Raw genomic sequence first — 25,287 nt, 5'->3', positions numbered from 1 at the left:
AGCAATGGATCGATCTGTGCAATGTAAGGCAAGACGCGAAAGAGGAACTAATCGGCTTTTAACATAACGTCGTACATTACTAAAAACTTCATAGCGCCTACCTTAAACGACATTAGTCGTACTCTTCGCTTTGAAAGTATCTTAATATATAAATAATGACAAGGAACATTAAATCTCAACGGCTTTCTGCGAGCAGTCATCCTTCTTCCACGAGTGACCTACTTTTACATTATTATTTACACATTATCAGAGATGGCGTCACGAAATATAAAATCGTTGTACGTAACTTTTCAAAATTTTGTCAAATGCGAAACGCAATATCCGACGAGCATGATAAAAACTATCTAATATATGTTCTATATTCTTTCTCATTTAATAGCCGTTACAGAGAGAGAGAGAAAGAGAGAGAGAGAGAGAGAGAGAGAGAGAGAGAGCTTGCAGATTTTAAAATGATTATACGGCTTACAAAATGGTGTTTCATGGAAAACAATCCAATATACTCCGTATTTTATTTCCGTAAATAACATTGCTTATATTTCTTATTCAAGAGATGTTGAATATCAAAGAACACCGACGAATAATTAAATTGAACGTATCCAAAGTAGTATTTTTGTCTTGTAATAAATAAAACTCTTTAAAAACGTTTTACTTTTTAATATATCTTTTATATGTATATTGCATAATGAAATACGTGGCATGCATATAACATTTTTTAATCGACTAATAAATATAATTAATCAGTCGTAAACATTATATGCAAATGACAATTATATAATGTAAAATAAATATAATATGAGAGAAATAATAGATATGTTCTTTTTTATATAATATATAGTATAGATATTTATTATTGTACTATACGATGCTTTAATAAATTTATTGTTAACACGTTCAACAAAGCAATCGTCGGAACTATTCCTTATCGATTTTTATGGACTGTATAGTTACAAAACCCATCAAAAATCGGTGAGGATATATACGTTGTAGAGCATAAAAAAAAATTAAACTTACAGGTTTTTATCTGTTCATCTCAGAAATTGAAACAACCCCTTGATCGGATTTTTTTCATTTTCAGTAAATATCTTTTAACATTTTCGAAAAATATTCACTGTTATTAAGAGTATAAAATACCAAAAAAGCTTTTATGTAAAACATTTTTTCAAAATCTCATCGTTTGTTCGAAGATAATTAAAGATCTATTATTTTCAAAAGATTATTATTTACTCCTCCTAAACTTTGAGATAAGCAATGTTTCTTGATACTCTACAACATGTTCAAAACCTATCAAAATCGGTGAGAGACAATGTTGCGGATTTTTTTGTAAATCATATATTTTTATCGTTCTTTTTAAAGTTTGTATATGCTAATAAACTCACATAATAATTTAATTTATGAATAAGTTATTACACAGTATAATCACTTAGAATTAATTCCTTTCAAAAAATTGTTTTACAGTTTTATACTGTCAGATACAATTATTGCTAATATCACGTTTGATCTAACTATAAATTTCGAATTTTGCATCGATATGATCCAACATCAATGCAGCATTGATGAATCAAACTTTGCCGAAGCGGACCAGAACCGAACAGGACCGATGCCGTCAAGTGATTCATGAGGGAAACGCGTATTGGAAACCAGAGCGAAATGAAAGGTCAAAGCTCGAATAACGTATCGCGCGTGCATTTAAGTATGCAAAGGATCCGCGTAAGGGATGAAATGGCTTGTGAAGAAGCTGTGTGCGGGTCGCCGAGCGAACAACCAGACGAGGAATGAACGCAGACGCCGGGATGCGAAGATACGAAGAGATTGCGGAATGTGGAATGTGGCATCGCGGGCTTGGTGGTCGCGGGAATCGGGGTCGTGGGAGGTTGTACGTAGATTCTCTGGGGCGAGATCTTCTGAATTATTCATTCCGAGAGCGATGCGAGAGAAAAAAATGACTGCGATGGAACTCGCGCAATCAAAAGACCGACGCTCCGTTAATTCGCGTTTCGCACCCCCCCTTCTCTATTCTGCACGTGCCACTCATGAAAGGGCGGGATGGTTAATCATCGCATATACTACCTATGCAATGTTACTGAAACGGCAGAGACGAATCAAGGAAGGCGACATGTGAAGCGGTCGTGACTCTAGCCTCGGAAATTGGAAACTGTCCCACGAACGGAATAACGAATGCCTGCGCTTTGGCCCCTGATGGAAAGTAAACATCACTGTGAGATGCTACGCGTTACGTCAACAGAAACGTACGCGATGAAATGCGAATTTAAATAATGGCCGCAAGGAGATGACGAGGACATTGTTGAAAAATTGCATGGTATTGTTGAAAAAGGCAACTGCCAGGTGTGATGGATGACGTAGAATCAGAAAAAGAAAAAAATTTCGAGAATATACAAATAAACCTACCTCAGTTATTACGATTTATTACCAATATGCCAACACCAGAACGTAACTTTTAAGATTCTTTTAAATGTTATCTTCATCCAGCGAGAGAGATACGAATTTTTTAAATATATTATATTACATCTTTAAACTCGTAAATTATAAAGTTAGGCATTATAGACAATGTTGAATGCTCTGGGAAAAAATTGGTATTAAACTAATCGCGTAAAGTGGCCTTTCATTGGAGACATCGCGGAAAGCACTTCACTTTATACGACATTTCACTAAAGCGACCCGGTTGCATATTTTAAAAGTATTAGAGACAGAAAATAAATGTTAGCGAGAAAAGCATTTCAAAGTCTGGAGATCATTATATCAATATTTTAAAAAGAAATTAAATATATTACATTCTACAATTTAATATATTTGAATGATTATTGATGTCATATATACAAAAAAATATCGATATCAATTAACTTTTTTAATACTACTTTCTAGGAATATTTCATACGTTTATCTTGTTACAATGGAACATTTCAATTTTTAATTTTATATTGTTTTCGTTTTACGAATAATTGTAAATAGAAAATCGGAATGTAAACATTTGTCATTAAACTAATTTTTATTTCACAAATAATCGTTTTCTAGTAGAATTATTTTCTTTTTGTATGAACTGAATATTTCTACCTTTAACTGAGTTTTACACGATCATGTTGTGTATTGGAGCATGATTATGTATATCTCCATATTCGTATTACTATTAATGGTGAATGTTGGATGTTTCATTTTATGACTGAATAAAAGAAACCTCACGTTCTTTTTTCCAACATTAATGGCACCATTCATTTCCGAGGCAAAGTTTGTTTACCTGATAACTTCCGCGATCGTTCGACGGCTGTCGTCACATTGAATATTTCATGAAGTCAACGTTGTTGCATTTATGATAATTGAAAGTACTATCGACAAGACTTTGAATTTAATATACGTAATACTTATCATTTTAATGAGTATTCAAATATCTATTCTGATAATATTAGTATAGAAAGTAATGATAAAAGTTTAACGATGATATTGTTCGCACAAATGTTCTACAAATTAAATAGTTTCAAATATCTATATTGTGCATTCTTAATTATAATTTTTTTTTTTTACATTAAGCGTTATAAAAAGAGTAATCTAAGAAAAGAAAAAAGTAATTTAAGAAGAAGAAACAAAGAAAGTACATTATGCAATTAAAAAGAATTCTATAGTGATTACTAGGACATCTTTTCCCGTCTTGAACGTTTTTCTCCTAAGGGCATAAAAACCTGTAATTCTGATATGACGGTGGGCTCTACAAAAGGAAGAACAAAGATATCTCGACAGTTATGTCTAACCGCTACGAATCTAAAGAGCAAAGTTTTCGTCCGGCGAGTTCAATCCTATCTCTCTTGTTCCACGTCGTTCGTGGAAAGTTGAAATATTCATGACAATTAAAAAGAAACTTCGAATACGGAATTCAGTCGACATGTTTTACAGCTTCATCCCGTTACGTTCGCGACTCCGTCGAATCCAGCATTTTGTCTGCTACTTCACACAGTGTACTTCCGGCTAATTTAATCTTCGAGTACAAAGTCACACGATCATGGACAGAGAACGCATGAAGCGAGAAGACTCAAAACTAAACCTCTTCGTAGTTGAGCCTCGAGGTGGATAGACGACAAACCGTTCTCAATTGTCACAGCTCGTAATCCAGGAATTTCATCTCGCACATAATTAATCTCAGCAGTTACGCCACCAACAAGTAATTCCTACCGGCTCAGCCGCTAGGTATTCGGTACGAGCCATTACGAAAGCCAATGCTACAATGTTCCACACTACTGTCCGCTACCTCCGCCACAAACTGAAGGTTTCCTCTCCTTCCGGAGTGGCCGCGCACTGTTTCCGTGTACACGAAACAACGGCGCCATCCTGTTCGTCTTTAGGCGTCTGCATTGCCGCATACCGTGCCAAGATAGCTCGCTGACGACCACGTTGCGTGAAATTGCACTGAACAAAGATTCACGTAATTCGGTAGTTTTTCGCTAATTCTTAGCGCCAAAAAACATACGAAGCTTCTCTTTCGTCATTTACTGATACAATCGAATTTATGCGAATATCGTGGGAAACTGTTTAATTTACAAATATTTCTTAATAATTAAAACTTAAACGCATTTAACGCTTTTTATCGCTGATTGTGAAAATCAAATACAATCAATGGCACAAAAGCGTCGCGCCGTCAGCAGTTCTCTGAAAGAACCCGGTTATTAAAAATTAAAGTTACATTTTAAAAGTACATTATATGCGTTAAAATGCATTTCCTTAGCCAATTAGTATAACAGTCAATCATCATTATTATTGATTATATCTGTCGTTGAGCTTTCCACGAGATTTTCGATTAGAATCTGGAATAAGAACTTCCAAATCTTCCGAATGTATAAGATAACTGTTTTAAAGTAAATATTTGTTTCTCTCTTGATCTTCATAATTGACTAGATATTTTCAATCGAATTTGCATCCGAGGATTAGGAAAACTGGCTTACCGTGACATCATTTTCATATTTGTGAAGATTTCATATTTGTAAAAAGCACGTTTCGTGGAAAGTATAAAAACAAGCTATAATCAATAACAATTGTGTGATCGGACACCACACTAATAATGCACTTAGTACAATAAATTTTTTTTAAATAAATTTTGTTTTTAATATACTAAGTTTCTTTCGAGAAAAACTACTAACAACGCTCTTGTGCCACTGATACTGACGTACATCAAATTGATGACAAAATTAATGTGTTATAATTATCTGAAAAAGAGAAAGTGCCTTATATAAAAAAAATTTACTCATTCCGTTCGCGAAAGCTATCGGGGAATCCGACCGCGTGCATCGTGCTCATTTAATAGTTAGAACCCGGGGGTATCCATTAGAAGATCCTTAGTTCGCTTGGAAACTTGAAGCAGTATCTCTTGCTCGTATATATAACTCGTAGGGAAAGCGGCTTACTATCGGCGCCCCTGGATATAAAGCCGAAGTTTCCTCTCTTCTCCGAGGGATTTTCTAAGCTTTAGGACATGTACTAGGCGGCACTCTGTAAACGATCGCCATGCGCCTCGTGCGCCATATTAATAGGGCCATCTACATAGGCAACTTAATATTGGAATCGCGGCACGCGATCCCGGACGATCCTTAGAAGTAGAAACGATTTATGACCGCGGACGGCAAAGGATTTGTAAATAGAATCTTGCTCAAAACGAGTGTACTCGGAGGAAGCGCGTGCGTGCTTCGCATAAATGGCAGAGTCGCGCACGCTGTGTAAAGAACTCAACTAACTTCCGTTTTTATGAAAATATTAATCTGCACGGCATAATCTACTCGGTCATACAAACTATAATAAACGTGGAAAAGAACCGTGGGAGTAAGATTTTTTCTTCATTACGTTCTCCAACAACTCTCAATGAGATTTAATAAAAATACCCAAGAGAATTGACTTTGGCAGCGCTCCTACTCTTCGGAAAATTCTCTTCTCAATTAACTACAAGTATTAAGCACATTTAATTAAAGAAAGATATCGAATGCAAATAAAAAAGTTTTGGAAAGAAATACGTATTTCATTTATTTATTTTTTTTTTTTTTTTGATAATTGAAAATGCTAGCAGCAAAAGAATCAATGATAGATGATAGACAAATTTAAAGTCGAGCAATCTAGTACACAAATTTAAATACAATCAACGTACAAAGAACATTGTTATTAGGTGAGCTCCGTCTGGGTTGCGTCTAAATTAGTGAGCAACAATCGATTCTCTAGAGATAAAGTTCCTGAGGGATACTTCGACAGTGGCCGTAGGCGAGGGTTCGAAAAGCAACCGCAGAAATTTCAGACGGTCTGTAACTGACGATGAGATGTGTAACTGCCGAAATAACCGCTCGAGTGATTTGTACGAGCAGCGCGTAGGCGTCTACGTTTCGCGTAGCGTTGCGCATTACCGGATTGTTTGCCATGCATTTCCAACGGTCCGTCTTGTCTGTCGGAAGTTCCGCTGGTCGACGTGACCCCAACGCAGTTCAATGCATAATGCGCGACAGCAGAAATTCCGCTATGAGCATTTGCATACGTAAACGCCGCGGGCATCTGTAGCGATTATCGCCAAAGCGCGCTACAATGATCGGGAATCGGTTGACAGCTAAAGCGATCGACGCTCTTGGACAGATCGATCGTGATTGTAGAGTTCGTAACACGCGATGTTAAAAATATCTTTTGAATGTCACTTCACGATGGCACTTCTCGGACCCGAATCGACACACTCCAGCGATATTACATTTTCCCGAAATGGATAACGGATTTGGTGGAAGGAAAGTGCAACCAGAAGTTTCACAAAAAGTGTAAGGATTTCATATTCCGTTTGTAGGAAGGAAAACCGAGAGTTCGGTGAAGAAAATAAAATCTGTCCTAACCATAGCGACACGTCCCGTTGTATTCGGAGCAACGACTCCTTTCTCGTCGTTATAACTTTCTCCTTCCTGAACTCGCAACCCGTCCCCGCACGCTATTCTACTACTCTTCCCGTTTTCGCATAACTTCACCACGGCGCGTGCTGTACTCTACGTTACTGTACTCTATACCAATCGGTAAACATTAACGTGCGACGCATTTGGAACGAATCCCTCAAACGGCAATTTCGAAATTTAGTCCATGCATGGGCATGGACGCGTTTAAATCTCATTAACCACCGGAGGAATCGCACGTCGGAATTCTGGTTCTCCAGACGCGAGAGAACGCCGAGAACGGGGCCTCGCAACATGGGTATCGATATAAGCGAAAGGGGTAACGCGAAAGGGGTTGGCGCGGCGGAATGTACATCGTAGTGGCAGCGGTGTCGCGGCTTGGGAAACGTTGTTGTCCCGGTGCATCCCACGTTACGGTTGCAATCGAGCTGGCAGATACTACGGGCGAGTGTCAAGGGAACAAGCCGCGCGACCGTCGTGCAATCAGGCACGCCACAGCCCTCTGTGCGATGCAACGGAAGTGGAAGAGGGTACCTATACCTTTACTACGTTGCCGTGGGACTTGACGCGCGGCGAATATAACCAACGAGCTTCGAGCTCTCACGAAGAAAGACGCCTTAGCGTCGCGACTTATATAAAATATTTTTTAATCAAAATAAGTACTCCTGTTTAAAGGAAAATATCCACAGAAAATTATACTGGCAATATTATAATTTTTAATATAAAATAGTACACAATACAAAATGTACGGTGTGTCTGATGTAAAGATTTTTAAAATGTTCGAAATTACAAAGCTTTAAATAATAATGTGTGTGTTTAATGTATATAATTCACATTAAAATACATATATATATATACATATATTTTATGTCCGACTTTCGTTTTTGCCAAGGATTCTACGTTAAATTCCTACCTATAATAAATTGTGGTACAGGTGAAGTAAACGTCTTGCTGCAACGGACTTGCGCTCGTTTTGGATCCTAAAACACTGCATTCAGGCGCAACGTAAATTCTACGAGAACGTAGAAGCACGAGAAATCCTCGACGAATGTACATAGATTATTAAAGTAAAGCTAGATTTAAAGTGCATTTAGACGTTTCGGAGAACGTCAACCCGCCGTCTAATTTCCTATATTTTCCTTCGTATTACAATTACGGCTTCTGCAAATACTCTTGGTCATTATTACACAATAGCATATAGTTTCCGAATGTACGTGGTTGGAATTAACGTCGAGTTTGTCGTGATGAAGTTGAAAAGAATCTACATTAAATTCTATTTGGTTGGCGTTAACTTCCTCTTACGGGTAACGAAACAGTTTGCAAGTTTTGTCAAGCCACTCCAGCAATGCACGATTTACACGTGCACCACTATTACACTTTCCCCTAGGTAACAGAAGTACGTAACGCGCTACAAATTGGCTACTACCCTCTACCTTGCTCAAGCACTACCGGGACTTGCGCCATAAGTCACCTTACTCGTTTCTCGCTCCACCCTCACCTTGGGACGAATCGCATTTCGAATTCAATTTCACGAAATGGTCATTACGTCACAAATTTCTAAGTGTTTTCGTAAAACTATTGGAACGTAAAATACTGAAGAAGCCGATTTTCATTCCGCCGTCTTGCCAACAGCGTTACTCTTAATTAATAAATCCTCGACAAAGAATTTCAATAAATAACATTCCATACTGATTTATAGCTTGCTTTATTAAAAAAAAAAAAAAAAGTATCTTTATCCACATAAATTCGCATTTAGAGAGCCAACTCTTAAAGAAGGATTAATCGGTGGCCAATACATTAAGAATTTAATCACGGTTAATAGAAAATTAATGAAGCGAACGAGCGTTGGAAAAAAAAACTCTCGCTATAACTTTACTTTCCGCCAGTTATAGCGGAATCCCAAACGCTCTTAAAATCTTATTACTGTGTCCCAAAGATCTCTGCACTCTCAAGCACTGAATTTTAGTAAACGACCATGCGCAAAGATATTTCATTCGAAATTCCCTCGAGTACAATTTTCCGAAGAAAATATTACACGTATAATCTACGTAATTTACAGAAATAAAAATCGGGAACAGATTGCGTTATTGACTAAATTATAGGAGTAAACGAATATTCGCAATAATTTTGATTAAAAATTGATAAAACGCATCGTCATTACAAGTTACGTTTGTTGGACACGTTCTTAACTCCGATCATTAGCAAGTTATAGAAATCAACATCGTTCAGTTCATTAGTCATAATGTGCAATGCTAGAAATTCTGGCACACCTTCTGTACATTTCCTTAATGTATGTAGGTATATGTTTATATTCACGTTATATCGCTATAATTTAACGGAACATGGCTGTATTCCATTGGCGGTAGACAACCGCGAATAGACTCCACCGGACAACGGAAGGCCTGAATTAGGTGCATGACAAATCGCTGTGCATGGATAATTTATCTGTTAACATAATGCTGTCTGCCAGTGCTGAGCATAGCGAAACAGCTTGTCTAATTATAATTTACGAAATGTGAATGCATGATATTATACGCGAGAATGAAAATCATGAAAATCATGAAAATTATATGAGTATACAAAATTTACACATATCGCATTGTAATTATATCGCTAAGATAATGTAATTGAAGAACAGAAGTAAATATTAAAAATTGATATTTATTTCACGTTACTCGAAGAGTTGTATAGAAGATTTGTATACAAATTTTAAAATATACTAATGTAATAGTTTTCCATTCAATATATGTCTAATAAATAGAAATTAATATCGTATTACGTACTGCATTCTATCGTAATAATTTTTATTATTCATTGATATGCAAAAGAAATAACAAGTTTTTAATATTCACTGCTCAAAATATGGATTACTTACTCGGGCCAAATACGACGAATGTTGAATTGATGAAACGTCAAAACAACAATTTCATCTGGATGACCAATGAATGTGTACAGAAGGCAATCGATATTCGGTGGATATCGTTTTGGAAAATCAGGAGATGTAAAAGTGCCACCTTGAGGTCTGTCCGAGCTGCTGTATACAACACAAGAACAACCTGTAAAAAAAAAAAGAATGTCATATAGACGTCGTATATGACAAACGGAAAGTTAGGAAAGTTAGGAAAAATAACACAATGCATATGGAAAGATGAAATAACATTTCAACAATATTCGACAGCGTCGAATTGTATCAACACTGCAAGCTTCGTCTGATGTGTCTCGTTCCGAACGATTTTAATGTAGAGATATCGGGTCTTGTCGATAATGAAATTCACCATCTGACATTGCTTGCAGGATGAGGGACGAGGGCTCGTGAGAGAAAAGTTTTCTTATTTCCAAAATGAAGTTGTCGCGCCTCGCATCGATCTAACGTCTTCGCTTTCGTGCTACCAGCCGTGTCGAATGCCAAACTCAAAGAATTAAATTAAAGTTTGATTTTTCGGGGAGGAAAAATTCTACGGAGAGAAGCACATAATAATTCACGCGGTGAACGTCATCCCCGACAACGAGTCAGTCGTACAGTTAAAAATAAGCAATTAAATAAATTCTTAACGATGGCATCGCAACCATTTTCCGAACAGTTCGTACGTGATCGGCATCGACACGATATAGAAACGACAAGACATAAATTTACTCCAAATGTATCCGGCAGATCAGACGGCGAATGATTAAGCAAGCCGATAATTTATAGAGGAGTCGTTGCAAAGGCCAGCCGACATAGCTCCTATTATCCGAGAAGCCGTGACTCGCACAACTGGGAATCGCGAAAATTTAATTTCCTGTTTTTCAATTAACTTTTACGTTAGTCGGGCACAACGGGTCTTCTCGGCGAGCAGACACACAGGAGAATGCAAAGACCCGTCGTATCTATGGTTAAATAATGGCATGACACTTGAGTTATACCGCCGGTACAAAAGCCCGAACATTCTCGACCAGTTTTATGCTTTGGGGACTCCATTGTATCCCGTAACTCGCCGTAATGCGGAGGGAGTGATTCTCTTTTTTTATTTCACAGAGGTATGTGTACCGAGCTGTGTAATATACCGGTTTATTGTGCGCCCATTGTTGTAGAAAATAAAGCGATTCAGAGTGTAGAGCCGACTGTATAGGCAAGAAGTTGAAATTCGACTGTGGTGCAAATGCTATGAGACTCTCAGCACTCATAAAAAAGCGAGACATTTCGTAATTTTCTTAAAAAAAAAAAATAATAATAATAATAATAATAATAACGCCCAAATCTTTCAAAAATTACATATTATCCGTTTTGTTTATATTATATATTTTAATTCATATAAAACAATAAGAAAAATTAGGATTTGTATCCTATTACGAAAAGAGAGAAACATATTATATGTAATGTATATATATAATATATTCGAATATGACGAAACTAATTTCAATGTGAAATATAATAAAATAATATAAATTTATTGTAATATAATATCTTTTATAGATAATAATATGGCAGAGCGCAAAATCGTGCTAATGGGAAGAGAAATGTGAATCATTATGTAGTATCACGTTAATGCGAATACAATCATTTATCCAAGATAATATCACCATCGCTACCCTCACGATTCGTCTCTGTCGGTGCGCTAGTGCTTTGCAATGATTATTCTGGCTGAAACGATCCATTAGCAAGCATTCGTTCGGTACGGCAAGACTAATGCAAACAAAGCAATTTATAAGGATAGTGACGCAATTAATCAGTCTTTCGAAAAAGCGAGACACAAAGGGGAGGAAGTTGTGCGCCAAAGAAAGAACATATCGCGTTTCGCGCGCAGCGAATTAATAGCTCTACGAGCCACAAGTTAGAAGGGTCTTTAGTAAATTAGCAAAAACAATATGTTCTTTTTGTTTCTTTCTCCATTCTGGATATTCTATCCATCTCTTAACTGTAGCGATCATTTTTTTTTAATCTTTCATTATCCTACTTTTCTTCTTTCTACATATTATCTTTTGTTTTTATTTTATTTTTCATCAACCCGCTTTCGTTAAGTACGAAAGTTTTTACAACTGGAAAAACATCCAAGCACTGTCACGTGAAAAATATTAGTGATACTTGTATTTATTTGTCTTGTTACTATCGTAAAATACACTGTGACGTTTACAATTTTCTAGTGCCTAACATCGATGTTATTCATTTCGCTTTGTGCTACCTACAGTGAGAGCAAAAAGTATTCGTACAAGGAAATTTGTTATAAAAAAAGTCTTATTTATAGAAAATAAATATTAGCAATTTTATACATTCTGTTCTAACATAAACAAACGAGCTTCGCATGTATTCCTGATTTTAGAAGCTAAATTTCTCGTCTGTACGAATTCAAACAATACAATTTTTAATTTTCGCTTATTTTTCAGATGATATATTTTGTATAATTAATATACATCTTTTTGGTATATATATATATATATATATATATATATATATATATATATATATAGTTTTAAGAAACATACAGTCTATTTTATTCTTTATGAATGAATTGTTAATTATCCAACACAAGAAATGATTGTCAATTAAACATCGAATCGACATCAAATTGATATTAAAATCATCATATTTATATCGTATATAAATTCGATGTCTCATTTCTCGATGGATAATATTTATTTTTTAAAAATAAGGTTTTTTTAAAAAATATTTTCTCTATACGAATACTTTTTGCACTCACTGTATATATACAAACTTTCAACAAATATTATGTGCATGGATAAATAGTTTCATTACCTATCTATATTTCCTACTATTAATAAAATCTCTCTCTCTAAATCAAAATTTTCGCGTTATAAAAAGGTAATAAATTATTTCTGTTGTAATAATGAAAAATTAATTACAAACAATTAAAGAGAAAAATTGAAATAAATCACCGAGCTAAATTAAACGGAATCAATTACTGCTTCCATATTAATAATGTCGCATAGAGTGAAAAGTAGAATGTCAGAGAACATAAAATTGCTTGCACAGCTACTTCCTCATGACGGAACTGTCCGAGAAACCTAAAGAATATTTTAAATGACGGCAGAACTAATTCTCCTCACATTACACATGTATGTTAACGTATGTACAATACTTGCTGAGAATAGCATGTACGATGTTAAAAACGATTACGGCTCTTGGCTGCTGAAATGGGGCGTCAGGCCGCTCAAAAATACTCGGAGACATCATTGTTCAGTCACGTTTGCTGGCATTGACTTGAGCATCCTCAGGTTGCACTTTATTTATAATGTACTTTGCAATAGTTACAGAGGAAAGAGCAATAGACTTTTTTGTAAACGAAGAAAAACGTGTATACAATTAATGATAGACTTGCAAGGGTATCCGTGTCACGACATAGGAATAATTAACATGCGGCGATTGTTTGTACGTAGACATGTACACCTGCATGAATATCGATTAGACATGATATACATATATGAAGTTTATAAAATTAATCGCTCTCACGCGCACATGAATGTCAAGAAGTGTCGTAAAAGATTTATATTTTATACAAAAATAAAAATGATATTTTATTTAAAAAAACGAAAATGAAAGAGATTATATTATAATAAAAAAATTATAATATTACTTTTATCTAAATTATGTCAACAATATATATATATTGGATGTCTGACGATAATTGTTCTGACGAAATTTGGACATGTAGAGCGGACTAAACTGAGACGGAAAGTCCTCTACTATTTTGCAATTTTCGCAATAGTTAATATGATATTAATTGCTAAATATTATCGAAAATTGGTCTTTAATAATTTTTTACTCAAATATCATCAACTCTAGAATTTTTTCAGAATTTTTCATTAACTTTTTAGTACTGTATTTTCTCATTTTTATCAACATGAGAAAATACGGTATTAAAAAATTCTAAAAAAATTCTTAAAGGTCTATGAGAAGAAAATAAACAATTTTTATCTCTTGCAGTTTTTCTGTAAAGTTGATAGCATTTAAGTAAAAAATTATTTTTAAGAAGACCAATTTTCGGCAATGTTTAGCAATGTGATTAATATCTTATTAACTATTGCGAAAATTGCAAAATAGCACTTTCCGTCTCAGTTTAGTCTACATGTCCACGAATTCCATCAGAACAATCATCCTACCATCAGAAGAGACACCCTGTATATATATATATGTATATATACGTACATATACGTACACATACATACATACATATATATATATATATGAGAATTTGTATTTTCACTAAATATACCAACATTTGATGCTTTTATTTTTCCCCGAAGATATACAATCACATTTATAAAGGATAAATGCATTAAGCCTGTTTAAATTGTCATTATTTGTCAATATCTAACGTGATCTTTTTCTCGCATGACAGACCGTATTCCCTCAAGCATTATATAGTATACTGTGAGAACTCTGACAGGTGATCCGTAAGCTGTGACACGGAGAAGCGTGAAAGGACGTCTTCCCACGACTCTCCGGCTGCCTATACTATTATACAACAGTCACACAAACATCAAAGACATAAGATCAGGATGCCACACTAAGAAGCAATGATATTATTGCCACATCGGAAACAGTAGAAATCACTTAGCACTCAATTCCAGCCGCAAGTTGACTTTTCTGAATTCGGACTGATGCCGCAAGCTGCTGGCAAGATCGGAACTTGGAAGTTTCTGCAAAAGCGAGGGAAACTCTGCATTGCGCCTCATCCACTACTATTCCATTCATACATATAGGTATATAAATACATATAGCGTTCAAAGTAAGTGCAAGTGTTATCTCGACCGCGAGTATTACAGGTCAAATTCTAAGATAATATTTTTTTAATATTAAAATACCAATAGTTTTCGCTATAAGTGATTAAAGATTAAAGTAGATTGAAGCTTAAAGTAAACTTGACTTTAACAGAATTTTAATTTAAAGTTTAGCTACTAAAATATATATTAAAGTTAAGAAGTTGTGAGAAAGTATGGTAAATCAAATTTTCTCTATAAAATATTCTACTTCGAAATAATAAAGGAATCGTATTTAATTTTAACTAAAATTGTGATGTATCTCTATATATTCATAATTTTATATATATATATATATATATGTGTGTGTGTGTGTGTGTGTGTATGTATATCTATATATGAATATATCTATATAATTTATACATTCATCTACATTTTGTATATATAAATATACGTATTTATATTTCTACATATAGAATGTAGATAAATCTATTTATATACAGACAAAATCTATAGAATTCTTTAGCTATCTCAGGTGTTTCAAGATCCATCGCAATGCAGCAGGCAGTGCGGTGCATCTAGATATCTGCTGAAAGCACGACTACCACTACGCTTAGATCACGCGATTACTTGGTGGACACAGAAAGGCTTCTGCTAAAAGCTGCTGGATAAAGAAATAAGTGGGCAAAAAAAAATGAAAAACCCAGAAACGAGAAAACATAGAAAGAGAAAGAGCGGAGAGGAGGAAAGCGCACTACGCGTTAAAGAACAACGTTTTCTATGGAACTTTGGTGTATTCTAACTATTTCCGGTTTAAAAGTCTCAAAGCATAATAGCTCCGTATTCAATTTTATCTTAAAAGCGGATCATTTTCAAAAGGAATAGAATGCTGAAAAGCTAATTCTTTCGACGTATCGTCTGTTTGCAGTTATTATTGTTAACTTCTCCTTATTACATGCGATTTTTTTTATATGAAATTGAATTAATCTTTATATTTATATATAACTTTTCGTCTCATGAGAGTTTTGTTATAAAATCAAGTTTTGATACTATAGCATATTGCATATTGTCACCATGATAGCAATGAATCAGAAAAATTTCTGGTCTTTACATCAGATAAAATATGTCGTAGAAAGTATCGATTTTAAACAAACTATTGCTATTCCTTTGAGGACCGATGTCACGAAGAAGACAAAGTTAAAAGAGTACGAAATAAATTGATAATATCTTTAACCCAGGCAGTAGCCATCAAATGCCATTTTACGAGATCGTCTTATATTTCAAGTGTGACTGTAAAATGTTTTTATACATATTATTCTTGGACATTTTATCTTCTGGGATAGAACATAGTTTAAATATTCACGAGTTATACCGTTCTTGATTTGATAGTTTCTATAGAATATTTCACTTTCCAACAACTTTCATAAAATCTTGAAAATATTCGCTAAATCATTATTCTTTATTATCCGCTTAAATTTCCGGAAAAAGACAAAAAAATCGATATTAAAATGAATACGAATCATATATATTTTACTTATTAAAATGAAACAATTTTATTTCAACCAAATAAATATATTTCCGCACTATTTCCTATTTTATAGATATGTTAAAAAATTTCTATCACTTATTCCATGTACACGCATACATTTCCATGTACTACACTGTGTGAATAACACTTTCGTTGAATCGAAGGCTAGTCAGTACTGGATACCTTTGCACCAACTGTATACGCGCTAAATGTTTTCATTATATGACTTGTGGCGTGTATTTGTGTCAACACAACACAACACAACACTACGTAATGTCAACAATAGTTGCACATCATCCGCTTGGATATGTCCGCGATTCTTTCAATCATGTCGGAATAAATTTTAAAAGCCGCTTTTATATTTCAATTATTCTTCGCACTCGATGTAAAATTTATTGGGAAAAGCTTTCTATATGTTGTTACATTTCTATTTTGTACATCTATACAGCAAGGTGCAAGAGAAAAATAAAAGTTTTATTGCAAATTAGACTTCAATCTATTTTCCGCTAAATATTAGAACAAAGCTGAATAAATATTAATATACATACGTGATATGAATTACAGACAATTTTTCATATGTCGAAAAACCCTATGCATTTTATAAGAATTTATAAGTAATATCATATATAGCGATATATCAATATTATTTTCCAATATTAATCATGTCGACAAAAAGAAAATAAATAAAAATAATAGAGTTTTTTCCTCATTTCTCAATTCTGTTAACAGCAAACGTATGCGCTTTTAATCACAATATATCGCAGCACGCTATTACTCACAATCATATATCTGTGAAAAAATTGCGTAATCTGAACTATCGGCACTTCTTTATAGATTGTTCCATGCAATACCGATTTGATAGGTCGTGCGATGTACAAGATAGTGGATATCAATCTAGGAGCAGGTGGCCAGAATATTCACAAACAAGCTAGCAAGAATTTATATACAGCCGTACAATGCTAGCAGTTTTGTTTTATCTACTATTGGCTCGGGGATTTCCGCGATATTCGCGGAACAGAATTTTTTTATGGCCACGAGCAGGTATTTATTCATGAATCCAGAATGACAATGTAGCCGCAATGCTTTCTCGTCCCGTGCGATCGAGCTCTCCGTCATGCGAACAAAGGTTATATAGCTGTGTTCGTTTTTTTTACTAATGCAAATGTTAAGCCATTTGAATTGCAGAATGTTGTGCTGCACAAACAGGTGTTTAAACATTAATCTTAATATTTTTTTATGCACTTTCGCATACAATACGGATTGCTATTAAGATAACTGGTCTAGCAAATGTACAAAAAAAAAAACATTAAAATCGATAAGTGCACTCAGGATGTTTAAGTTGGTCATATTGATTCTACCTTACCAAGTTTTCTCTTTTTAGAAACAAAACATTATGATAAAAAATATAAATTAAGTATAGGGTTGTAAAGTATAAATACAGAGCTGCTAAATTGAATTTGGAAATTAATAACTATCTTTCGATAGTTACAGAAAACAATTATTTATTTATAAAACATTACATCATTCTGCATTTTGCTTTACTGACAATAAGAATGAACAAACTAAGCAATAAATTGTTGCAATTGCGAGTCAGACAGACAACCTGCACGACTTACTAATATTATCTGTTGAATTCATCATGTAATTATACGAACAATGAATAGGTCAGATTGGATACTAGGCCATTTAGGATCTAGTTACTTGCTTTGTTTGTATATATTTGAAAATTCATGCATGCATATGTATACGTAAGAATATACACACACAGAATTTCATAAAAATATCACAAGACACAAAATGTATTATTCTGTTCGAATACTACGTCGCAGAATCGAAAAAAGAATATTTCCTGATCCAATTTAAAGAGCCGATATTGTCTTCATCGTTGAAATACCATACACACACACACATACACACACACACACACACACACACACACACAAAACACAAAGTCCTTTATAAAACTTTATTCTAACCCGATATTTGTGTGTATGTATGTGTGTGTGTGTGTGTGTGTGTGTGGGGTGTGTGTTAAAATTTTGTACACTAGAAAGCCTGAATAAAGAAACTTTCATGTAATATCAAAGACATCACGATATGATATGATTAATGAAAATAATTATAATGGTAAAAGCATTGAATATACGATTTACTTGATATTGTTTTTACAGAGCATCTGCGACATAAAAATAAATAGTGACTTATCACGCCAATTATTCCCGTTTTATACTTTCAACTTCAATTCACTAGGTGTTACACGAATTATCGAAATAGTCATTCGAAAATTAACGAGGTTTCCATTCTCCAATATCGACAATAATTTATATTCAATTTCATACATGTGTATCTCTATACGTTGGCTGCTAAAATTTGTATGGCTGGAATACGTGAATCGTACTGACGATACACGGCATTAGTGAAATCGTAATTGAAATATTAATTTATGACGCATAACGACCGCCTAGTAATTAACACGCTCGGTAACCCTGTGTCAACGGATGCGCAATGCATGCATTACGGCGACATGACCACATTACATAAATACTCGGCTTTAGCCTGACCTCGGCTAGATCATAATGGGCGAAGTATACAATTCTGTCATTATCCCCATAACACCGACATTCACAGCGAAAATCCATAAATACGTCTGCGGAACTTACGTTGCATTCCCTAAAAATACGTCGACATATTTATATCGACATATTTAAATTATTATGGGATATAAAAAATACACATTTGTTTGTTACTTTCTGAAATTTTCTTAATTCGATTATTCAAACCATTTAATCGAATACATTGATCATCGTGAGTAAATTAATCTGATATCTAAAATTTAATTTTATGAAAATTTCGAAAAATACAACAATAATTTTTGATTTTTAAGAGTTGCTAAATTCTAAAATTGATCATGGAAAATTAATAAGTAACACAATGAGATTTCGTTGTGTGTATCTTTGAAATATCTTTGAAAATATTATTTGTTCAAGTTGTATCGTTTTTATATTATCATTCAAGGAAGGAGGATCTCCTCGCGGTTTTAAGCGTAACGTAAATATATAGGATGCGATTACATATATGCGGTCACTTACTCTTACGATTCTGAAAAATGTGAAAAATTCCGGACACGCTCGCCGGAAATATTGAGAAAAATGTTGTAGACGTAGCGGTCGTATATAAATCGTGCATTACGTCACAGACATGATGCACTGCCGTATTATCGCTGTTACAACAATGCTTTACTCTTTTTGTGAGAATCGAGATGCAGCAACATGGTCAGCCGAACTGAACCATGTATCAATTACACGAAGCTGCATCGTACGAATAAATATACTGGTTAGTGGTTATGCGTTTGCAGAATAAACATCACTTCTGTTGCTCCGTGTGTTGAATATCAGCGAACCGATGCAGATCCCTTTTAATGGAGATATCCATTGAATTGGACAGGGTGAGATCACTAAAATTATTCCAGGATGGATCGAGTTTCGTCGTATTAATTGGTAATCATGACATTCGTCGTGTAATCATGACATTGAGACAGTCACATTTTAGTGTAGTTGTAAATTTAATTACGTGTTAATATTTTGTAAGCTGAATAATATTAATTATTAATAAGGAAATATAATGAAAACCGGCATTTATCGTCTAAATGTAATATAAATTTAAAAAACACTGTAAATTTATTAACGCATCATATAGATTAAAGTTATCTTAAGATATTTTCTCTTAAACTTAATTATCTTAAGATAATTTCTCTTAAATTTATTTTTCTTAACTTAAATTAGAATAAATTTCTAATCTAAAGAAAGCATTGATGAATGCAATATAATAACAAATAATACTATTATAATATTAATTTATATAATTATTAATATCTAATATCAATAATTATAACAATTAATATCAATAATTTTTTTCAATCATTAAATAAATTAATGTAAAAGTGAAGAAATGTGCAAAGTGAACATACAACTTGCTAATAAATACAGCTGCCAATTAGACTATCAAAGACGCATCTCTTCGTAATTAAACGTAATTCTTACTACCGCGGAATATTAGTAATTATCCTGAAATGACAAAACTTTAACCAAGCTTATACTGCAAACGACGGACTATGCGAGTACTTTTGGAACTTTCATTTGCAGTTCTTCTAATGTAAAGGACGGATTATAGACGAACAAAATGAGAGAAAGAGAGAGACTACTCACGTAATGGAACAAATATTTTGAATGTGGCCGCGTCTTCATTTAAAAGTAAAGGGGGTAATTTGTATGCCGCGCATACTGCTAGCGACATACGAAATTCTAGTCTTGGTGACCTAGTAGAGCGACGTAACTGTAACGTAACTACATTAAGTGAATCGCACCGATATCAGCTGCGCGATTTCATAGTAAGAATACACCTGGCAGTCTCGAGTATAAATTCGATATTTGGATCTAAACTATTTATGTATTAGGTGCGCAACTAAGTTCTCGCTGTTATTTTGATGGCATTTTCATCAAAATAACAGCGAGAACTTAGTTGCGCACCTAATATATCAGGTCTTATTTTTACCTTTCTTATTGATAATTTATAAATACATAAAGATGTCTCCAGACGATATGACCAATGTATAAGGCCAACTTTGCACACATTCGCTAAATATTTACTACATTCAATATGGATAATTATGTATAATATATGTCGTACATATGTATGATATTTGCTAATATTAAGTAGCGTACATTCGCCTATATATCGTCTGCAGGCGCCTTAAAAAAAAATTAAAAAAAAAACAAGTACTTACAAAATCTATTAAAATTAAAAAAAATATTTTTAACCCTTCAAAAAAAGAAATAGATAATAAGAATCTCTTGCATAAATATCAGAAGCAAGGATCTCTGACCGACTCGTTGCATAGACGGTAGTGAACGAGTTGGTTCTATAACGAGATTCACCTGCATAATGCAGAAAAGACTATATAACTTGCATATTACAGTATATGAAGCTTATGCTGACGCTACGCTAAACGCACTTTCAGAAATGTTACATTTGCATCGAATAATAATTTACTTTGAACATATAGAGCGCTAAAAGAAGATATCTTATTGACACGTAAACCAAAAGTGGTTTGCTGCACAGAAACTAATATTTTCTCTCGATAAACATTGTGAATATTATTTAGGTATTATACAATTTAATTCCACTTTACCTTTTCTACTCTCAGAACAGTTACAATTCGAAAAAAGACTTTAGTCCGATAGAAAGCAAGTTAGAATATAACTTACATGAATATCTATCTTTTGGAATTCTATTGAAATATTGATATAACTATAAGACGTCTTTTAAACATGATTATTATTACTGTAGCAGTAAATTAAATTGCATATAGTTTCTTCTTATTTCTTTTTATTTGTAAACAACATTTTTTTATATCCAGTATTGGCGTTTTAAAATAAGATACGATTATTTTGTTTAGCTTTTTTGCTACCTCTGTGGAGAAATCAGCAATTTAAAAAGAACTACATACATCGCTTTTTTTATAATAAGAAAATTATATTTTACAGTTATATGCAGATACAAATCACAAAAATAGAAGAATGATGGTATTCGCTGGAAACTCTCTAGTTGATAACCAACCAGATAGCACCCGTAATGAAAAAAAGTAGACATTGTATACCAAAAGAATCTTTTTTTCATGTTACCACAAAATATGAAGACATTTTTCAAAATAAACTGCCGATATGCGCTATGCACATACCGAACATGACATTTTATACTGTCTATTTCAAAAACTTCTCACATTCGATATGAAAAATCGCAATGTTGCTTTCTTGATATTTTTAATAAATAAAATTATAGTTAATGATTCGCACATTTTCACCAACTACTTTAGTTAGTATTTTTATCATCATTTTGTAACTTTGTGACATATATTCCATGTTCGTGATGATAATAATTACAATAACAGTGAAAATTAATAACACCGATATATGCGCGAATATAGAGATGTATTTAATAAGTATTAAATAAGTATATAGAAAGTATTGTATAAAAAGGGAAAACCACTGGACATATTAATTTGATAAAAAAATATAATAACGTGTCCCACATTTACTATCTCGTTATCATTTTTTGAGGAGGAATTACAATATATGATCAAAACTTAATTAGTTTAGATCAGAAAATTCAATATTTATATACATGTATTTGTAGATTAAAAATTATGCAGTTATATTGATTGCATTTTTTTTGTACATTGAAAATGGATGTCATGCAATTTTGTTTTCTTAATAAAAGAACTCAAGTATTCTATTGAAATAAAAATTGATAGTAAAAGATACATATACATCTACGCGGTTGATGAATATCAGATCATGAAAAATATCAACTATAATATCACACGATTTGATGGGGGCTTCAATGATGCATATAGATCGCATGTTACTGGAAGCAAGACGTTATTCGGCTCAACCGAATAACGCATATCTGCCAAGTTCCCTATTGTTGTACAAAGGACTGGTATTGACCGATTTCGCCATATGTGTAAGAGCCATCCGTTAAAAGCAGCTGGTTTACTGAACATATAACTAGATGATTATATCAAGCTCTCGTCTAAACTGTTTACAATGTTATTCGTGATCTCTCTAACCTCTTCCGCTAATGACAGCTCACCATGACAAAACTCACGTCGATATCACATCGACAATTTGCAAAAGCCATAATGGCAACTACTATCCTTCTATTTTAATGAAATAAGCTATTTAATGAGATATCCAAGAAAAACTTTTAACACGCTCAAATTTCTTTCTCTGAAAATATTCTTTATCAAGAATGAACATCACATAATTCCATGAATGTGCTTAAAATCATTATAATTTCGAAAGCAGCTGGAGGAACCAACTGTATTCGTCTGCTCAGTTAAATGGAATGTTGCGCGCATCTCTTTTTGCGTAAACTATTTTATGCGGAAGATTTTTATTTCCAAGTCAGAAAGAAGTGTGTTTAATTCAACGCGAAAATCTCAAAAGCAGCGATAAAAATATGTACATTGGTTTTCTTATTAAAATGCACAGCGTATATAAGAGAAAAATGTGAAGATAGATTGCTACATTTACTTGCCGGCTTACCGACAAGTTCTTTCCAATCTTCAGCATTCGCGTTTATGCGTCATACGGGACCTCAACGGAGTAATCCCGAGTCTAGGCAGACGGTTCTTAGAAACCGCGCCAGCAACCCGAGGCCCTTTGCTCATTCGGGCGAGTTGAATCTCAACGATACTTCGTTTCGGTACACGTACCAAAGTGTTATTCAAAGAAACGCTATGACAGAACTTGTAAGCTTGTAAAAATGTCACGTTTGATGATATAAGCGGAGTTCCATCTTAGGTAAGGGATCCAGCGAGACACTCGAAGAAGTTTGTCGTTAAGTCTGCAACTTTTCTTTACCTTTATGCCGCATTACATCTGTCTAACTTCTCTTCCGTCTATTCTTCGATTTGCTACACGAAACCTCGTTTTAACCACGACCATCGCGATACTAGAAAGCCAGAAAGTAGAAGAACCTTCTTTACCTGTTCAACCAAGCGGAATCTCGTCAATACCTTTACTGCTTTTATTCATCGGCATCAATGCATGCTTCATACATAGCAAAGCAAAAGGTATTGAAGTACATCAAATATACTATAAAATATCAACGAATGAAAAAAAAAAAAAACATTAGTAATCATTTCACGTTGCGTATATTTTATGTTTTAACAATTTTTGAACAACTTAAATGTTGATTGCAAGAAAGTTGAGATAAAGTTTGTAATTTTCACGGAATTTTACTGCTGCTTCAACATCTCGTTCATCTTTTTCAGCCATACGGAAGATTGCATGAGTTTTTGAAGAATGAAGCTGTCCTTTCGAGAGAGTGCGCAAACTATAATTCTTGGTGTTCGTTTGGTGACATATGTAGGTTATTATTTGCTATAATACTCTTAACATCTTGAGATAGAATTAAAATCTTTTTAATTGCGTTTATTTATGCAGTATAAACATAATATATTTTAATAAACTTTTACGAAAACCTTTCTCTAATCGCTAATAAAAAGAAAAAGAGTTTATTTGTACTAAAATTATTCGCAAAAGCATTGATTTTCTTGATCCAATTTGATCTGTCTTTTATAGAAATATGAATTGCTTTAACGCAGTTATGAAAGTGCTATATATCTTGCAATATATCGAATTACAAGTTACATAACAGTACATTCAATGATGAGAATTATATCACAGAGACAAGGTAGGAGGATGAGTAACTCATTTGAAATATCGACTTTCCATCGCCATTACGCAGCGTATCGGTCCGTTTCTCCTTTTTCGTTAATAATTCATTTTTTCGCAACTTAGTTGCAGAACGGCCGACTATTAATCTTGTCACTGCGGTGATCCCTGAAATTGAATTTCCGCAGTGACAGATATTCGCTGAGGATTGCTAGATGACCATGTAGAACAGCCATAGGGTCCTGCCTCGAAACGTGAATTCTCATTTTCTTTTTTTTTTTTTATATACAGGATTTTATAACGACCGCTCCATTTGTCGTACAGCCCGACTGTTTCATCGAGTGTCTCTTTGACGTTACTCATCGATAGCAGGTTGCCAATCTGCGGTGAGAATGTAGGGCACGATATAGACGGATATTCTTTAGTTTAATTTCTGAACGGAAATTTTTGAAAAAAATAAATAAATAAATAAAATAAAATAATTCAATTAATTTATTTTTCACTTATTTTTCGAGAGAATTCACGAGAATTCGTGCGACGATATTTCTTCGATACTGCAAATGAGAATCTTCTTTGCTGATAAAAGTTTGCGCAGTTAACGCGTATGTTCGTTGTGTACGTATGGAAACTGGGTACGTATAGGATGTATTCTCACACTCGCGAGAAGTGGGCCGTGCACCAGCTGTCGTTGAGCCTCGTTACCGTTCCCGTCACGTCAGTAGTGTGTGTTGCCGCGATAAATCTGGCATGCCCGAATCTCGCGCGTTATTACTTTGCGCTTTACTCGCCCCCGGCTTACGAATGGGTACCATGTCAGCTGGTATATTTCATCGAAGCTTTAGCCCGTTTCTTTGACCGTTACGCGACTTTTATTATCATAATTATGTATAGATCTCTTATGTTAAGATCTCTTATTCTTATT

General features: G+C 34.0%; 1 protein-coding gene across 1 annotated transcript in view; it reads right to left on the bottom strand.

The window, feature by feature from the left end:
• The window catches only part of Sol1 (CUB domain-containing protein Sol1), a 251,776-nt gene that overhangs the window by 186,924 nt on the left and 39,565 nt on the right, over positions 1 to 25,287 (bottom strand). Inside the window, exon 3 of the mRNA XM_011059790.2 lies at positions 9,778 to 9,958. Within this exon, the coding sequence (XP_011058092.1) occupies positions 9,778 to 9,958 (181 nt within the window). The remainder of the gene's footprint in view (positions 1 to 9,777; positions 9,959 to 25,287) is intronic.

Source organism: Acromyrmex echinatior, chromosome 1, assembly GCF_024713525.1.
Source record: "Acromyrmex echinatior isolate Ae372 chromosome 1, ASM2471352v2, whole genome shotgun sequence".
NCBI lineage: Eukaryota > Metazoa > Arthropoda > Insecta > Hymenoptera > Formicidae > Acromyrmex > Acromyrmex echinatior.
This window is presented reverse-complemented; position numbering and strand designations above follow the sequence as displayed.